Source organism: Carcharhinus amblyrhynchos, unplaced genomic scaffold (genome assembly GCF_965287045.1).
Source record: "Carcharhinus amblyrhynchos unplaced genomic scaffold, sCarAmb.v2.hapA chromosome_1052, whole genome shotgun sequence".
Classification (NCBI taxonomy): Eukaryota; Metazoa; Chordata; class Chondrichthyes; order Carcharhiniformes; family Carcharhinidae; genus Carcharhinus; species Carcharhinus amblyrhynchos.
The window spans coordinates 23,233-43,196 of record NW_027650792.1 but is presented as its reverse complement, the minus strand read 5'-3'; the positions used below and the strand labels follow the sequence as shown (position 1 = coordinate 43,196).

Sequence of the window (19,964 nt, the reverse complement as noted above, 5' to 3'; positions counted from 1 at the left end):
GGGGGGGGGAGGGAGAAGGGGAGTGCGGGGGGGGAGGGAGAAGGGGAGTGGGGGGGGGAGGGGAGAAGGGGAGTGGGGGGGGGGGAGGGAGAAGGGGAGTGCGGGGGGGGAGGGAGAAGGGGAGTGGGGGGGGGGAGGGAGAAGGGAGTGGGGGGGGGGGAGGGAGAAGGGGAGTGGGGGGGGAGGGAGAAGGGAGTGGGGGGGGGAGGGAGAAGGGGAGTGGGGGGGGTGGAGGGAGAAGGGGAGTGGGGGGGGGAGGGAGAAGGGGAGTGGGGGGGGGAGGGAGAAGGGGAGTGGGGGGGGGAGGGAGAAGGGGAGTGGGGGGGGAGGGAGAAGGGGGAGTGGGGGGGGGAGGGAGAAGGGGAGTGCGGGGGGGGGAGGGAGGAGGGGAGTGGGGGGGGGAGGGAGAAGGGGAGTGGGGGGGGGAGGGAGGAAGGGGAGGGGGGGGGGAGGGAGAAGGGGAGTGAAGGGAGTGGGGGGGGAGGGAGAAGGGGAGTGGGGGGGGGAGGGAGAAGGGAGTGGGGGGGGGAGAGGTGGGGGGGGAGGAGAAGGGAGTGCGGGGGGAGGAGAAGGGGGAGTGGGGGGGGGAGGGAGAAGGGGAGTGGGGGGGAGGGAGAAGGGGAGTGGGGGGGGGAGGGAGAAGGGGAGTGGGGGGGAGGGAGAAGGGGAGTGCGGGGGGGGGAGAAGGGGAGTTGGGGGGGGAGGGAGAAGGGGAGTGCGGGGGGGGAGGGGAGAAGGGGAGTGGGGGGGAGGGAGAAGGGGAGTGGGGGGGGAGGGAGAAGGGGAGTGGGGGGGGAGGGAGAAGGGGAGTGGGGGGGGGGAGAAGGGGAGTGCGGGGGGGGAGGGAGAAGGGGAGTGGGGGGGAGGGAGAAGGGGAGTGGGGGGGGAGGGAGAAGGGGAGTGCGGGGAGGGAGGGAGAAGGGGAGTGGGGGGAGAAGGGGAGTGGGGGGAGGGAGAGGGGAGGGGGGGAGAAGGGGAGTTGGGGGGTGGGGAGAAGGGGAGTGGGGGGGGAGGGAGAAGGGGAGTGGGGGGAGGGAGAAGGGGAGTGGGGGGGAGGGAGAAGGGGAGTGGGGGAGAGTGGGGGGGGGGGAGAGGGTGCGGGGGGGAAGAAGGGAGGTGCGGGGGGGGAGAAGGGGAGTGGGGGGGAGGGAGAAGGGGAGTGGGGGGGAGGGAGAAGGGGAGTGGGGGGGGAGGAGGAGGGAGTGCGGGGAGAGTGGGGGGGGGAGAGGTGCGGGGGGGAGAAGGGAGTGCGGGGAGAGTGGGGGGAGAGGGTGTGGGGGGAAGGGGTTGGCAGAAGGAGGGGTATGTGAGATGGGGGTACTGAGGCCACAGTAAGATGTTGCCCAGCTCACTGAATGCTGGAGCAGGCTCGAGGGCTGAATGGCCAGCTGCTGTTCCTGACTTGTGTCCTAAGGCGGTCACTAGCACAGTGAACAGGATGGTGTCAATGGCGGAGGGGTTGCGGTCAGGGCATGTCCAGAGGGAGAGATGGTGACGTGATTGGTATAATCACAGGCCTAGTAATCCAGTGGCACGGTGGGTTAGCACTGCTGCCTCACAACGCCAGGGACCCGGGTTCGATTCCAGCCTCGGGTCACTGTCTGTGCAGAGGCTGCACATTCTCCCCGTGTCTCCATGGGTTTCTTCCAGGCGCTCTGGTTTCTTCCCACAGTCCAAAGATGTGCAGGTTAAATGGATTGGCTATGCTAAATTGCCCCTTACTGTTAGGGTAAATACATGGGGCTACAGGAATAGGGCCTGGGTGGGATCGGTGCAGACTTGATGGGCCAAATGGCCTCCTCCTGCTCTGAAGTAATCCATGCTACGGCTTTCCCTATGGATTTCCAGAAGGCATTTGATTGGGCGCCTCAAGGGAGATTAGCAATAGAGGAATTGGAGGCAGCTTGGCGACTCAGATACGAGACAGAGGTTGGAGACCAAGGCTGGAATTCTCTGGCCGTTCACGCCTGCTGGCAGCGGGAATGGAGAATCTGACCTCCATTCCCGCTGCCAGCAGGCGTGAACGGCCAGAGAATTCCCAGGTGCGGGTGAGGTCGGAGAATCGGGGCTCGAGAGAGAGCGTAGACAGGACAGCAGGGTGTGACAAGTGGTGTCTGTCGGGGGAAACTGGGACCTCAGCATTTCGCTTTACTTATCAACGACTTGGATGATGTTTCACCGTAATCTTAGGAATTATGTAGCTTTAGGCTAACATTCCCTGATTATGGCAGACTAAAGCGGAATGGAATCGAGGCGTTTGCAATGATTAAAGGAGTCAATGAGGTGGAGAGATTGAAACAATCTCTGGTGTCACGGGAATCCCTTAGTGCAAGGAAACTCCTCACAAAGATGAGGAAATTTGGAACTCTTATCAAATAGGCGGGGGTTTTTTGGGCTGATCCAGACTGATTCCTGGGATGGCGGGGCTGGTAGAGGGGGAGAGTCGGTTAGGACATGCTTAGGATTATGTTTGCTGGAGTTCAGAAGAAGAAGGGGGGATCTCCTAGAAACCTGTAAAGTTCGGACAGGACTGGATGCAGGGAGGATGTTTTTGATGATGGGGAGTGCAGAACCCAGGACTCGTATCGAGTGAGGATACAGGAGATGGGACAGAGATGAGGAGAAGTTCCTTAACCCCCAGAGCGGTGAACCTGTGGAATTCGCCACCACGGAAGGCAGTTGAGGCCAAAACATTTGCGAGGAGGAGTTGGATCTCGCTCTTGAGGCCAAGGGGATCAAAAGAGATCAGGCTATTGAGTTGGATGGTCAGCCATGATCATAATGAATGAAACTCAAATGGCCTCTCCTATTTGATTTTGATCTGATTTATTATTGTCACGTGTATTGGGATATAGTGAGAAAGATTGTTTCTTGCGCGCTATACTGACAAAGCATACTGTTCATAGTGGGTAAAATATGTAGGGATATGGGGGTAGGCCTTGTGATTGGTGCAGACTCGATGGGCCGAATGGCCTCTCTCTGCACTGTAGGGTTTCTGTGATCCCTTCTTTCGATGGAAACTGTTCCTCGGAGTGTTGCAAAGCCCCGGCCTCCAGCTCAGGGCCGTCGCTGTGTCTGGATTCCGCGCTGACGATTTTGAAGCTTGCCTCCAGGACTGACCCTCTTCCATTTTGTTTCCAGGAGTCAAGACAACTACAAGGTGGCTCACGATTGGCTGGCGCGTCTGACTGACCAATGGCAGCTGCAGCAGTTCCTCCAGAGCTGTGAGGAGGTGGGTGCTGGAACTTGGAGGGGCGGGGTGGGGGGGTGGGGGGGTTGCGATCAGGGCATGTCCAAAAGGAAGAGATGGTGGCTTTATTAGGAAATGGATGTTGCCTGGTATGGTGGTGAGGAGACGGACTTGAGGCTGTTTCCCTTACAGAGAAGAGGAGGTGACTTAATTGAGGCATATAAGATGGTCAGAGGATTAGATTAGTGGACAGCGAGAGCCTTTTTCCCTGGATGGTGATGGCTAACACGAGGGGGACGTAGCTTTAAATTGAGGGGTGGTAATTATAGGACGGATGTCAGAGGTAGGTTCTTTACTCAGAGGGTAGTAAGGGCGTGGAATGGCCCTGCCTGCAGCAGTTGTGGACTCGCCAACTTTAAGGGCGTTCGAATGGTCAGTGGATAGGCATATGGATAACATTGGAATAGTTTAGGTTAGAGGGTCATTAGATTGGTTCCACTGGTCGGCGCAACATCGAGGGCCGAAGGGCCTGTACTGCGATGGAATGTTCTAAGATCCCTGGACTCGTAGTCCAGAGGTCCAGGCCAACTTTTGGGGACTCGGGTTCAAATGCCACCCTCGGTCATTGGCAGAATTTAAATTCGAATGACAAAACTGGAATTATAAAGCTGGTTTTTTAAAAATGTATTTGTGGGACATGGGCGTCGCTGCGCAAGGCCAGCATTTATCGCCCGTCCCTCTTGAGAAGCCTTCTCCACAGGCACCGGCCCAAATCCGTGAATCTGCCCAGTGATAGTCGCTGAGCTGTGGCGTTGCCCGTCAGCCGGTCCAGTTTAAGCGTACACTAACGGCGTGAAGCACTAGGCAACTCTCAAAGCAACATCCAAGAGCAGCCCTCGCTCGACCCACCGCGTGTATGCCCCTCGTTGGCCAACAAGGTGGACCGAATCGCCTGTGGATGTAAAAAACAGACATCAATAAACACACACAGCTTATACAGACATTCACGGGAGATCCCCAGAACCTCAAACATAAGAGCCATAAAATATATTGGACAGCCCGTAGGAATCTATTGACTTTTTTTTCCCAAAAATACACTTTATTCATAAAAATCTCAAATAAACCATTGCAAATCTACACGGTCTTTGAATTGCCTACAGAGCAGAATTAAAACTTTTTACAGTTCTATACAAATTACAGTCATAACATTTCAAAACTTAAAACTACACACATGCCTCAATAAATTACTGTGCGCCGTTACTGCTCAGATTGGCACGCAGGTCAAGGGTGTTCTGCAGTTCCCGGGTCCTCGGTCTGCCTCCGTTCAAAGGCCTGACAGTGTGGCCTTTCCCCACTGTGCACTTGTGGTGGCTGCCCCAAGCTTCAGCCCGTCCCTTAGCACGTAGTCCTGGGGAAAGGACAAGAACAAAGAATAACACAGCACGGGAAACAGGCCCTTCGGCCCAACGAGCCCCGCGCCGCCATCTTAACAAAGCATTTTCCTACACCTACCTTGACCCGTGTGTATGTGTATGGTACCCGCATTGGAAACCAGATTCAGGGGAGAATAATTTAGGGGCAATTTGTTACACCAATCAGCACATCTTTGGGGTGTGGGAGGAAACCGGAGCACCCGGAGGAAACCCACGCAAGCACGGGGAGAATGCGCAAACTCCCGCAGACACCGGCCCAAATCCATGTATCTGCACAGCAAACAGTGATAGTCACTGAGCTGTCGTGGTGCCTGTCTGCTGGTCCAGTTTTAAGCATACACAAACGACGCAAAGTACTAGGCCACTCTCGAAACATCCAAGAGCAGCCCACGCATGACCCACCGTGTGCATAACCCTCATTAGACAACAAGGTGGACCGACACATCTGCGGATTAAAAGAGACAAAACATCAACACCTGTAGCATTAGATTTCCAGGAATGTCCCGAGGCACTGACCCTTATTTAAAACCGTCTCCTATAACCCTCCATCCCTGTTTCGCTCATGTGCCTATCCAAGTAAACCTTAAGCAAGTCCAGCGTACCTGCCTCCACCACCTTACTTGGTAGCGCATTCCATACCCCCACAGCCCTTGTGTGAAAAACCTCCCTCTGGCATCCAAATTATACTCCTCCCCCCTCACCCTTAGCTCGTGACCCCTCGTGATATTTGTCTCCAATCTAGGAAAAAGCCTGCCACTGTTTACTCTATCTATACCCTTCATTATCTTATACACCTTGGACCTTGGAATGTGCCAGTCTGCAGCACTCGGTCAGGGACAGTTCTTTCAGCTGGAAGATCAGCAAGTTTCGGGCAGACCAAAGTGCGTCCTTCACCGAGTTGATGACCCTCCAGCAGCAGTTGATATTTGTCTCGGTGTGCGCCCCCGGAAATAGCCTGTAGAGCACAGAGTCCTGCGTCACCGAGCTGCTCGGGACGAACCTCGACAAATACCACTGCATCTCGCTCCAGACCTTCTTTGCAAAGGCACATTCCATAAGGAGGTGTGCGACCGTCTCCATCAGCCCCGCAGCCGCTTCGAGGGCAGCGTGCGGTGATGTTGAGACCTCGAGCGTGCATAAAGGATCTGACGGGGAGTGCCCTTCTCACCACCAGCCAAGCCAGATCTTGGTGCTTGTTTGTAAGCCAGGAATGTCCTGAGGCTCTTGATCCTTATTTAGAACAATTGTTTGTATCCCTCCATCTCTAGTCCGCTCATGTGCCTATCTAGGTAAGCCTTAAACAACCCACCCCAAATAACACACCCCAAAAACATGCCCGTAGGCTGATTGGTGTTAACAAATTGTCCCTAAATTAGGCGTCCCTTGATCTGGTTATAATTCTCTCAATTTGCACCCCTTTATTGTGGAGTCCAATAGGCGTAGAGAAAGGTCATAGGTAGAGGAGGGCACTCACAATGTTAAGATGGCAGCGCGGGCTCGTTGGGCCGAAGGGCTTGTTTCCTGTGCTGTGTTGTTCTTGAATCGCTGCAGCCCCATGGGTTGACCCCCAATGTCATTAGGGAGGGAATTCCAGGATTTTGACAGCGAGGGAACACGAAACCATTGGCAATTGTAAAAAAAAACCCATCTGGTTCACTGATGTCCTTTAGGGAAGGAAATCTGCCGTCCTTACCCGGTCTGGCCTACACGTGACTCCAGAGCCACAGCGATGAGGTTGACTCTCAACTGCCCTCTGAAATGGACGAGCGTGAGATGTTCAGTTTGAGGGGCAATTAGGGGTGGGTCACACATGCTAGCCCAACGACGCCCACATTCCATGAAAGAGAGGGCGGTGGTTTAAGAAGTCTACTTATTAGTGTCACGAGTAGGACTACATTAACACTGCGATGAAGTAACTGTGAAAACCTTCTGGTGGCCACACTTTTTGGGTACACTCAGGGGCAATTAAGCACGGCCAATCCACCCAACCTCCACGTTTTTGGAGTGTGGGGGGAGACACCAGAAGAAACCCACGCAGACATGGGGAGAATGTACAAACCCTTAATAGACGGTCACCCAAGGCCGGAACTGAACCCAGGTCCCTGGCGCTGTGAGGCAGAAGCGCCAACCACCATGCCACCAATTACCAGGTATTTGTTAACCCCCTGACTGGTGGATCAGGTTCCCAACCTCTAACTAATTTAGGGGGTATTTCGAATTCTATATTTGAATACCCTGACACCGTCATTGCGGAGCTCACTCCTGGATAGCTATTGTTCCACACACACAAACCCCATTAACCCTGTGATCCGATTCCAGTCACTTCACTCACAGTTCTCTGTTACTCCAATCGTAAATCTGTGGTCAAGTTGTTTGTTTATTTTATTTATCAGTGTCACAAGTAGACTTACATTAACACTGCAATGAAGTGACTGTGAAAATCCCCTAGTCGCCACGTTCCGGCACCTGTTCAGGTACACTGAGGGAGAATTTAGCACGGCCAATGCACCCTAACCAGAATGTCTTTCAGACTGTGGGAGGAAACAGGAGCACCCAGAGGAAACCCACGCAGACACGGGGACAATGTGCAAACTCCACACAGATGATTACCTGTAAAGACTCGCATTTCAACCACTATTTTATGCATTGAGTTTGTGTCTTTATATGCCCTGTTTTTGAACTGAACTCCCACTCACCCGATGAAGGGGCAGCGCTCCGAAAGCTAGTGGCTTTTGCTACCAAATAAACCTGTTGGACTTTAACCTGGTGTTGTGAGACTTCTTACTGTGAGTCTCAAACCAGGGACGTAATTCCAGGGTAAGGGGTAGGCCATTTAAGACCGATATGCGGAGGAACTTAGGTGAGGTGATGGCTGAGTGCTATTATCGCTTGGCTTTTTAATTCAGAAACTTAGCTAATATTCTGGGGACCTGGGGTTCGAATTCCGCCACGGGAAATGGGGGAAATTTGAAATCATTAAAAAAAATCTGGAATTAAGAATCTACTGAACCATGAAACCATTGTCGGAAAAACCCATCTGGTTCACTAATGGCCTTTAGGGAAGGAAATCTGCCATCCTTACCCGGTCTGGCCTACACGTGACTCCAGAACCACAGTAATGTGGTTGACTTTATTGCGTCAAATCCTCTGTTCTCGTTGCCAGTGGTAGTGGGGCAAATGAAAATCATAGAACCCTACAGTGCAGAAAGAGGCCCTTCGGCCCATCAAGTCTGCACTGACCACAATCCCACCCAGGCCCTGTCCCCACATCCCTACACATTTTACCCGCTAATCCCTCTAACCTACACATCCCACTACACTAAAGGGGCAATTTTAGCACGGCCAATCAACCTAACCGGCACATCTTTGGACTGTGGGAGGAAACCGGAGTGCCCCGAGGAAACCCACGCAGACACGAGGAGAATGTGCAAACCCCACACAGACAGTGACCTGAGCTGGGAATCGAACCCAGGACCCTGGAGCTGTGAGGCAGCAGTGCTAACCCACTGTGCCATCCATAGGTGGGGTACGAGACAGTGATGACTACTGGAGCTACAGATCCAGCATGATGAATGAATATTGGAACAGTCTCACAGGGCCAAGAGTCTACTCCTAAGAAAATGCACTTAGTGTAGTGGTTAGTATCCTTGGCAGTCACCGCCTGGATAGGCCTCAGTTCCCCTGGAACATAATGAATAGGAATAAGAAAAACTCACTCCTCTGCCTTCCTGGTTGATATCAAGCATTGGATCGAGCCCAGGATGGGGTTCAGTGCCTTATCTTTTAACCTATTTCTTGTTTGAGTGTAAATGTACAGAGCCACACCTGGGATATTGTGCGCAGTTTTGGTGTCCTTATCTGAGGAAGGGTGATCTCGTTATAGAAGGTTTCCCAGGCTGAATCCTGGGATGGCAGGTCTGTCATATCAGGAGACTCTAAATCGATTCACTGGAGTTTGGAAGAGGGGAATCTTATAGAAACTTATAAAATTCTAACAGGGTTAGACAGGGTAGATTCAGAAAGAATGTTCCTGATAGAACCATAGAAAATTATAGCTCAGAAACAGGCCTTTTGGTCCTTCTTATCTGTGCCAAACCATTTTTTTCCTAGTCCCACTGACCTGCACTTGGACCATATCCCTCCACACCCCTCTCACCCGTCCAAGTTTTTCTTTAATGTTAAAAGTGACCCCGCATTTATCCGGCAGCTCATTCCACACTCCCACCATTCTCTGTGTGAAGAAACCCCCCCTAATATTCCCTTTAAACTTTTCTCCTTTCACCCATGCCCCTCTGGTTTTATTTTCTCTCCCCTAACCTCAGTGGAAAAAGCCTGTTTGCATTCACTCTGTCTAAACCCATCAGAACTATTCCCCATGGTGGGGGGAGTCCAGAACTAGGGGTTACAGTTTGAGGATAAGGGGTTAAACCGTTTAGAACTGAGGTGAGGGAGAAATTTCTTCACCCAGAGGGTGGTGAATGTGTGGAATTCACTCCTACAGAAAGTAGCTGAGGCCAAAACGTTGTGTGATTTCAAGCAGTTTATTTATTAGTGTCGCAAGTAGACTTTAACACCGCAATGAAGTTACTGTGAAAACCCCCTCGTCGCCACATTCCGGCGCCTGTTCGGGTACACCGAGGGAGAATTTAGCACGGCCGATCCACTTAATTAGATATAGCTCTTTGAGGGATCAAAGGATATGGGTGGGTAAGCGGGGGGGGGTGTAGAATCAGGATATTTAATTTGATGATCAATCATGGTTATAAGAACATAAGAAATAGGAGCAGGAGTCGGCCATCTAGCCCTTCGAGCCTGCCCTGCCATTCAATAAGATCATGGCTGATCTGAAGTGGATCAGTTCCACTTTCCCGCTTTCTCCCCTTAATTCCCCTGTCCGTCAGAAACCTATCTACCCGTGACTTAAATATATTCAGCAAGGTAGCCTCCACCACTTCAACAGGCAGAGAATTCCAGAGATTCACCACCCTTTGAGTGAAGAAGTTCCTCCTCAACTCCGATCTAAACTGCCCCCCCCCTTATCTTGAGGCTGTGCCCTCTAGTCCTGCTGTCCTTTCTAAGCGGGAAGAATCTCTCTACCTCTACACTATCCATCCCCTTCATTATCTTACACCCTTTCACTCAAAGGGTGGTGAATCTCTGGAATTCTCTGCCCGTTGAAGTGGTGGAGGCTGCCTCGCTGAATATGTTTAAGATGCGGGTTGATGGGTTTTTGATAAGAGAGGGGATTAAGGGTTATGGGGAGAGGGCGGGAATGTGGAACTGAGCCACGACAGATCAGCCATGATCTTATTGAATGGCGGGGCAGGCTCGAAGGGCTAGATGGCCTACTCCTGCTCCTATTTCTTCTGTTTTTATGTTCTACGTCTCTATAAGATCCCCCCCCTCATCCTTCTAAACTCCAACGAGTACAGACCCAGTCTATTTAGCCTCTCTTCATAGTCCAACCCCCTCATCTCCGGTATCAGCCTGGTGAACCTCCTCTGCACTCCCTCCAAGGCCAAAATATCGTTGCGTATAATGTCCTTGTGCATAATATCCTTGCCTATAATGAATGATAGGGCAGCCTCAAAGGGCTGAATGGCCTCGTGCTTCTAGTTTCTATTTTTGACTCTCTTGTAGGGACCATGCTGTGGATTCAATTTGAATTGCTTTTTGGAGCAAGCTCGGAGATGGATTAACAGATGCAATCTGCACATTGGCTTTGCGACTCTAGGAAAGGAAATAAAATGTAAAAAGAGAAACCCAGCTGATTTTAAACACGAGAGTATTCCGAATCCCAGAAAGGAAACTTGGAATCCTTGCTCTCAAATAACCATAGAAACCCTACAGTGCAGAACAAGGCCATTCAGCCCATCGAGTCTGCACCAATAACAATCCCAACCTGGCCCTATCCAGGTACCCTACATATTTACCCTGCCAATCCCTCTAGCCTACCCATCGCAGGCCGTTAAGGGGCAGTTTAGCACGGCCAATGCACTCAGCCCACACATCTGTGGGAGCAAACCGGAGCACTCGGAGGAAACCCACGCGGACACGGGGAGAATGTGCAGATTCCACACGGACAGTGACCCAAGCCAGGAATCGAACCTGGGTTTCTGGTGCTGTGAGGCAGCAGTGCTAACCACTGTGCCATCCCAAATATGGAGAAAGATGTGACGGATATCCCAGTGATGATCTTAAACAAAACACATTTTATTGATCAGCAAAATGCAACAAAATAATGGAGTTGAGGGGTTGAGCTATGAGGAGAGGCTGAATAAACTAGGCTTGTACTCGTTAGAGTTTAGAAGAATGAGGGGAGATCTCATTGAGACGTATAAGATGATGAATGGGATGGATAGGATAGAGGTGGAGAGACTCTTCCCACTCAGAAAGGACAGTAGGACTAGGGGGCACAGCCTCAAGATAAAGGGGGGGCGGTTTAGAACGGAGTTGAGGAGGAACTTCTTCACTCAAAGGGTGGTGAATCTCTGGAATTCTCTGCCCGTTGAAGTGGTGGAGGCTGCCTCGCTAAATATTTTTAAGACACGGGTTGATGGGTTTTTGATAAGAGAGGGGATTAAGGGTTATGGGGAGAGGGCGGGAAAGTGGAACTGAGCAGCGACAGATCAGCCATGATCTTATTGAATGGCGGGGCAGGCTCGAAGGGCTAGATGGTCGACTCCTGCTCCTATTTCTTATGTTCTTATGTTAATTACCTTGGTTCGGGACCAGACCAGAAACTTCAAGGTATATTACACAGTTACCTTAGACCCTAACTTTTACATTTGGGCTGGCGCAGTGGTTAGCACTGCTCCCTCACAGTGCCTGGAACCCGGATTCCATTTCTGGCTTGGGTCACTGTCCGTGCGGAATCTACACATTCTCCCCGTGTCTGCGTGGGTTTCCTCCGGGTGCTCCAGTTTCCTCCCACACTCCAAAGATAAGCAGGTTAGGATGATTGGCCACGCTAAATTGACTCTTAGTGTCATTAGAACATTACAGCGCAGTACAGGCCCTTCGGCCCTCGATGTTGCACCGATCAGTGGAACCAATCTAATGACCCTCTAACCTAAACTATTCCAATGTTATCCATATGCCTATCCACTGACCATTCGAACGCCCTTAAAGTTGGTGAGTCCACAACTGCTGCAGGCAGGGCATTCCACCCCCTTACTACCCCCTGAGTAAAGAACCCTACCTCTGACATCCGTCCTATAATTACCACCCCTCAATTTAAAGCTATGTCCCCTCGTGTTAGCCATCACCATCCGAGGAAAAAGGCTCTCACTGTCCACCCTATCTAACCCTCTGATCATCTTGTATGGATTTCAGAAGGTGTTTGACAAGGTACCTCACAAGAGGTTATTGCAGAAGGTGAGGGGGCATGGAGTTGGGGGTAGGGTGTTAGCGTGGATAGGGGATTGGTTGTCAAATAGGAGGCAGAGAGTGGGGGTCAATGGGTGCTATTCGGATTGGCGGTTGGTGACTAGTGGAGTGCCCCAGGGGTCGGTGCTGGGGCCTCAGCTATTTACCATTTATATAGATGATCTGGAGGAGGGAACCGAGTGTATGGTGTCGAAATTTGCTGATGACACCAAGATTGGTGGAACGGCAAATTGTGCGGAGGGTGTGGAGAGTCTGCAGAAGGATCTAGATAGGCTGGGCGAATGGGCCAGGAAATGGCAAATGGAATTTAATGTTGGCAAGTGTGAGGTGGTCCACTTTGGTAGGAAGAATGGTAGGAAGGACTATTACTTACGGGGTGAAAAACTGCAGCAGGCGACGGTGCAGAGGGACCTCGGGGTCCTTGTGCATGAGTCGCAAAAACCCAGGTTGCAGGTGCAGCAGGTGGTCAGGAAGGCGAATGGGATGCTGGCCTTCATAGCGAGGGGGATTGAATATAAAAGCAGGGAGGTCTTGCTGCGGCTGTATAGGGCATTGGTGAGGCCGCAGCTGGAGTACTGTGTGCAGTTTTGGGCGCCGTACTTACGCAAGGATATTTTGGCCTTGGAGGGAGTGCAGAGGAGGTTTACTAGGCTGATACTGGAGTTGAGGGGGTTGAGCCATGAGGAGAGGTTGAATAAACTAGGCTTGTACTCGTTAGAGTTTAGAAGAATGAGGGGAGATCTCATTGAGACGTATAAGATGATGAATGGGATGGATAAGATAGAGGTGGAGAGACTCTTCCCGCTCAGAAAGGACAGTAGGAGTAGGGGGCACAGCCTAAAGATAAAGGGGGGGCGGTTTAGAACGGAGTTGAGGAGGAACTTCTTCACTCAAAGGGTGGTGAATCTCTGGAATTCTCTGCCCATTGAAGTGGTGGAGGCTGCCTCGCTAAATATTTTTAAGACGCGGGTTGATGGGTTTTTGATAAGAGAGGGGATTAAGGGTTATGGGGAGAGGGCGGGAATGTGGAACTGAGCCACGACAGATCAGCCATGATCTTATTGAATGGCGGGGCAGGCTCGAAGGGCTAGATGGCCTACTCCTGCTCCTATTTCTTATGTTCTTATGTTTGTATGCCTCAATTAGGTCACCTCGTAACCTTCTTCTCTCCAGTGAAAATAACCTCAAGCCCCTCAGCCTTTCCTTATAAGACCTTACCACCATACCAGGCAACATCCTGGTAAACCTCCTCTGCACCCTTTCCAATGCCTCCACATCTTTCTTATAATGCGGCAACCAGAACTGTACGCAATACTCCAAGTGCGGCCGCACCAGAGTTTTGTACAGTTGTAACGTGACCTCACGGCTCTGAAATTCAATCCCTCTACCAATAAAAGCTAACACACCGTACGCCTTCTTAACAACTTTATCAGCCTGGGTGGCAACTTAATTGGGGGGGATTTTCAGGGTAACTATGAGATTACGGGGATAGGGCTTGTGTGGGATTGTTGTCAGTGCAGGCTCAATGGACCAAATAACCTCTTCTGCACTGTAGGGATTCTATGATATTCTATGATTTGATTGTGGCATTAAAAGTAAGCACACTTCAGGCATGATTTGAGTGATCCACTAGGAAGTTTTTATGAAAATAAACTTTATTTAAGAACACAGAATATAACAAAAAATTAACGTAACTTTTACCAATCAAAATACTCAAACATGACAAAGTATACTCTTAACAGCTAGCTATCTCTATTGTTCCAATTTAAAGCAATAGACATACATCCTCCTTCAGAATTAGTTGCACAGAAGTACAAGTATGCTCGCGTGGTGCTAGATTTGCAGCCCCTTAACACTTCTGGACAAAGATCCAGACAGCAGTTTCCAGAGAAGGATATACCCTGAAACAACAAACAGAGAAATAAACCTAGTGTCCGGCAGATTCCAGTCTCCCAACTTCAGAGAGGGGAAAAAAAGAGAGGCATTGCTCTCTCTCTCAACTCAAAAGCAGAATCTAAAACAACTACTAAACTTGAATTCCCTGTGTAAGCCCAGCTCCACCCAGTCATATGAATACCTGTCAATCAACCTAATCAAATCCTACTCTGCAAAACCCAGGGGAAATCTCAAAAAATAACAACCCTGCATTAGTCCAGATCAAAAAACAAACCTGGTAGCAATTAGAAGTCATTATGAGGCTGCAGTAGTAACACAGGAGGCTGGCCACAGACAAAATGGTACCAATAATAACTAAAACAGATCTGCACAAGAAACATGACTAAAATACATTTCTTAAAGGCACAGTATCGTCACAAATTAGAAATACACTCAGCGACATTAATGGCCAAGTATCTTTGAAGGTGCGTAGTTCCAAAACTCTCTAATTTCCTTACCTTAGAGCTAAACCTCCTCCAACAACAGTCTATATATTTTCAGACTGAAGGCAAAATCCAGCAATAGTTACCACACCAGGCACCTATATCTTTTGGGCTTGCTGCTGACTTCAGGATAGAGACAACTGGATTCTCACGTGTTTTCTCCAGGCATATCTTGTTGGGAGTGGACACAGCTTCCAGTTGTGGCTGTGATCTCAAAACATTGGCAAAGGTGAACTTTCCCCTGACAGACAGTTTTTATTTCAATCTCCCCTTATGAAGTGAAACATCTTATGCTCCCCCTAATACCAAAAATCAAATCATAGAATCCCTACAGTGCAGATGGAGGCAATTTGGCCCATTGAGCCTGCACCAATGACAATCACACACAGGCCCTTTTAATTGCTACCAGGTTTGTTTTGATCTGGACTAATGCAGGGTTGTTAATTTTTGAAATTTCAGCTGGGTGTTGCAGAGTAGGGCTTGATTAGGTTGATTGACAGGTAGGGTCATATGACTGGGTGGAGCTAGGCTTACACAGAGAATTCAAGTTTAGTTGCTGTTTTAGACTCTGCTTTTGAGTTGAACTAACCTTCTCAGAACTTACTCTTGTTACATGAGTTAATCTTTCAGAACATGGTATGAAATTCACTCCCATTTTCTCTTTTGAATTTTTCCCACCTTCACTTCAACATTTGAGTCTCTAACTCCCATTGTTACCAACTTGCCTTAGGCAAATATTTGTTTAATAGTGTTGCCAGGTTAATTAACATATCAGAACTTAGTTCCGTCACCTCAGCAAACCAGTCTTTGTTCTATTTTCTATTTTAAAATAGTTTGTTTTATTTAACCCTACAATCACCAGAACACATTCCCAATTATTGGATTTCTTGATTTTTGCATTGAATCGCGATTTCCTAACAGACCCTGTGTTATTCAAACTATAAACCTTGCTGGCTACTCTTAGATTCCAGCCTGTAATGCCATTGCATTTTTTCCTGTATCCTACGTGCAAATGTTTTTAAAGTTTATTTATTAGTGTTACAAGTGGGCTTACATTAACACCACAATGGTTAGCTTATGAGGAGAGATTAAATAGACTGGGTCTGTACTCGTTGGAGTTTAGAAGGATGAGGGGGGATCTTATAGAGATGTATAAGATAATGAAGAGAATGGATAGGGTAGAGGTAGAGAGATTCTTCCTGCTTAGAAAGGACAGCAGGACTAGAGGACATAGCCTCAAGATAAGGGGGGTGGGCTGCAGTTTAGAACAGAGTTGAGGAGGAACTACTTCTCTCAGAGGGTGGTGAATCTCTGGAATTCTCTGCCCGTTGAAGTGGTGGAGGCTGCCTCGCTAAATATATTTAAATCACGGGTAGATAGGTTTCTGATAGACAGGGGAATTAAGGGGAGAAAGCAGGAAAGTGGAACTGATCCACTTCAGATCAGCCATGATCTTATTGAATGGCAGGGCAGGCTCGAAGGGCTATCATAGAAACCCTACAGTGCAGAAGGAGGCTATTTGGCCCATCGAGTCTGCACTGACCACAATCCCACCCAACCCCTATCCCCATAGCTCCACTTATTTATCCTGCTGGTCCCCCGACACTAAGGGGCAATTTAGCATGGCCAATCCACCTAACCCGCACTTCTTTAAACTGTGGGAGGAAACTGGAGCATCTGGAGGAAACCCATGCAGACACTGGGAGAACGTGCAAAACTCCACACAGACAGTGACCAGAGCCGGGAATCAAACCTGAGTCGCTGGCTGTGTGAGCCAGCAGTACTAACCACTGTGCCACCGTGCTCTAGGTTATGGCCTGGACTGCCCGCATGCCAATCCCAAAAAATGGCTAGATGGCCTACTCCTGCTCCTATTTCTTGTGTTCTGTGAAAATCCCCTCGTGGCCACACTCCAGCACCTGTTCGGGTACACAGAGGGAGAACTTAGCATGGCCAACGCACCTAACCAGTGTGGGTTTCAGACTGTGGGAGAGAACCAGAGCACCTGGAGGAAACCCACGCAGACACGGGGAGAATGTGCAGACTCCACTCAGACAGTGACCCAAAGTGGGAATGGAATCCGGGTACCTGGCGCTGTGAGGTGGCAGTGCTAACCAGTGTGCCACACTGGTGAATCCCCTGAAACCCTCGATTAAGTTGTAGCATACCAACCCATTCCTTGCTGACTACATAGAACACTGCAGCACAAACAGGCCCTTCAGCCCACAAGTTGCGCCGATAGCATCTATACCTACCAAGCCATAGAACTATCTGTAACTCCCAATCCCATTAGATCCCATATACTCATCCAGAACTCAACTTCTGGATGAGTATATGGGATCTAATGGGATTGTTCTATGCATAACATTTGGAAAGCCCCACTTAGATTCCACTCTGTATTCACTCCCGAGTACCTTTCATTCTATACATAAATCCACGATTAGTTTCCAGTCTGCTATATACTTGTGGATATCTTTTACTCTGTATATAAACCACCCTTTGGTTAGACTTCAGCTGCAACTCTGTCAGGTACCAACTATTTTGTATATCAATCACTCAAAGTCCTCAATTAGAGTCCAGTCTGTCACACTTTGGTAGCCACGTGTTACTCTATCTATAATCCTCAATTAGATTTCAGTATGAAACTCACTCTCAAGGCTCCCATTTTACTATAAAACTTCGACGAGATTCCAGGCTAATTAACTGCTGATAACTCATAGAATGGCATCTTCAAGAGAGACGGGGATTCAGAGCTATTAATATTCTCCACTAACTGCCCAATTAGATTCCAGCCTGTAACTTGCTTATCAGTTATTCCCCTATACAAACCCCAAAACCTCTCAGATAGATTTTAGCCTGTGTTTCGCTCATAGGAATATATAAATAAGAACATAAGAAATAGGAGCAGGAGTCGGCCATCTAGCCCTTCGAGCCTGCCCTGCCATTCAATAAGATCATGGCTGATCTGAAGTGGATCAGTTTCACTTTCCCGCTTTCTCTCCTTAATTCCCTTGTCCATCAGAAACCTACCTACCCGTGACTTAAATATATTTAGCGAGGCAGCCTCCACCACTTCAACGGGCAGAGAATTCCAGAGATTCACCACCCTTTGAGTGAAGAAGTTCCTCCTCAAATCCGTTCTAAACTGCGCCCCCCTCTTATCTTGAGGCTGTGCCCTCTAGTCCTGCTATCCTTTCTAAGTGGGAAGAATCTCTCTACCTCTATCCATCCCCTTCATTATCTTATACGTCTCTATTCCCAAAGCCCTTGATTAGATTCTCGCCGATAGAATCCCGACAGTGCAGAAAGAGACCATGCGGCCCATCGAGTCTGACTCTCCAAAAATAGCATCCTACCCAGGCCCCTCCCCTCCACCTTATCCCTATAACCTTGTGCATTTTACCATGGCCAATCCATCTAATCTGCACATCTTTGGACGTTAAGGGGTAATTTAGCATGGCCAATTCACCTAACCTGCTCATCTTTGGGCACTAAGGGGCAATTTAACATGGCCAATCCACCTAACCTGCACATCTTTGGACACTAAGGGGCATTTTAGCATGGCCAATCCACCTAACCTACACATCTTTGGACACTAAGGGACAATTTAACATGGCCAATCCACCTAACCTGCACATCTTTGGACACTAAGGGGCATTTTAGCATGGCCAATCCACCTAACCTACACATCTTTGGACACTAAGGGACAATTTAACATGGCCAATCCACCTAACCTACACATCTTTGGACACTAAGGGACAATTTAACATGGCCAATCCACCTAACCTGCACATCTTTGGACACTAAGGGGCATTTTAGCATGGCCAATCCACCTAACCTACACATCTTTGGACACTAAGGGACAATTTAACATGGCCAATCCACCTAACCTGCACATCTTTGGACACTAAGGGGCATTTTAGCATGGCCAATCCACCTAACCTACACATCTTTGGACACTAAGGGGCAATTTAGCATGGCCAATCCACCTAGACTACACATCTTTGGACGTTAAGGGACAATTTAGCATGGCCAATCCACCCAACCTACACATCTTTGGACGTTAAGGGACAAATTAGCATGGCCAATCCACCTAACCTACACATCTTTGGACGTTAAGGGACAATTTAGCATGGCCAATCCATCTGACCTACACATCTTTGGACACTAAGGGACAATTTAACATGGCCAATCCATCTAACCTGCTCATCTTTGGACACTAAGGGGCAATTTAGCATAGCCAATCCACCTAACCTGCACATCTTTGGACACTAAGGGGCAATTTAACTGAGATGGATTAGCTGTGGGAAATGTGTGGGGTTACAGGGATAGAGCAGGCGAGAGGGCCTGGGTGAGACACTCTGAAAGGAAGTCGGCACAGATTCGATGGGTTGAATGGCCTTTTATCCACAGTAGGGATTGTATGATTCTCTCCTTGAGATTTAACCCCTGGGGTCTACAAGGAGGTTACAAAGGGATATAGGAGTGTTAAGTGAATGGGCTAAGATCTGGCAAATAGAGTATCGTGTAGGGAAAATACTGATTTGGGCAGGAAGGCTCAACACAAAGCTGTGATGAGATTGCAGAGCTGTGAGGTGCAGAGGGATCTGGGTGTCCTAGCACATGATTCACAAATGGCTGGTATGCAGGTACAGCAAGTAATTATTGTGAGGGGAATTAAATATGGAAATATGAAGATTATGCCTCAGTTATACAGGGCAGTAATAAGCCACAGAGAGTGATAGAGGTTTATAGCATGGAAACAGGCCCTTTGGCCCAACTTGTCCATGCTGTCCAGTTTTTGCCACTAAGCTAGTCCCAATTGTCCACATTTGGCCCATACCCCTCTATACCTTGTAACTGTCTAAATGCTACTACAATCTCTGGCAGCTCATTCCAGTCGATCACCATCCACTGTGTGAAAAACCTACCCCCCCCGACTCATAAACTCCCTACAGTACAGGAGGCCATTCGGCCCACGAGCCTGTACCAACCCAACCACAGTCCCACCCAGGCCCTATTCCCGTAACCTCTCAGATTTACTCTGCTAATCCCCCCTGACATTTAGCACGGCCCATCAACCGCACACCTTTGGAGTGTGGGAGGGAACTGGAGCACCCGGAGGAAACCCACGCAGACACGGGGAGAACGTGCAGGCTCCACCCAGACAGTGACCCGATCCGGGAATCGAACCCGGGTCCCTGGCGCTCTGAGACGGCAGCACTAACCCACTGCGCCACCGTGCTGACCCTTCTGTGCATCTTCCCTCCCGCCCTAAACCTGTAACCTCTAGTTTTAGACGCCCCTGACCTTTGGGAAAAGGCGATTCTCCCAACCTGCTGTTTGGCCAATGGAGTTGGGGGAGAGCGGCGTGGGGGGTGAAGGGGAAGGGGGGGGGTAGGGGCCAAGGTTGCTGGGGGGTGGCGGTGGTGGAGGGTAGCAGAATGAGGTGGGTTAGGAGTTTGTGGGCAGGGGGAGATAGGGGGCGGTTGAGGCTGGGCCTAGATGTGTCAGGGGGAGGGTGGGGTCCAATGATTAGGCCGTGGGGAGATCCGGCAACGCAGGGTTGTGCTG

At 49.7% G+C, this 19,964-nt stretch overlaps 1 protein-coding gene across 1 annotated transcript in view; it reads left to right on the top strand.

The window, feature by feature from the left end:
* Window positions 1–3,141: 3,141 nt before the first annotated feature.
* The window catches only part of LOC145340474 (spectrin beta chain, non-erythrocytic 4-like), a gene marked incomplete at both ends in the record, with an annotated part of 36,100 nt that continues 19,277 nt past the window's right edge, over window positions 3,142–19,964 (top strand). Inside the window, one exon of the mRNA XM_080184942.1 lies at window positions 3,142–3,232. Coding sequence (XP_080041068.1) covers window positions 3,142–3,232 — 91 coding nt within the window. The remainder of the gene's footprint in view (window positions 3,233–19,964) is intronic.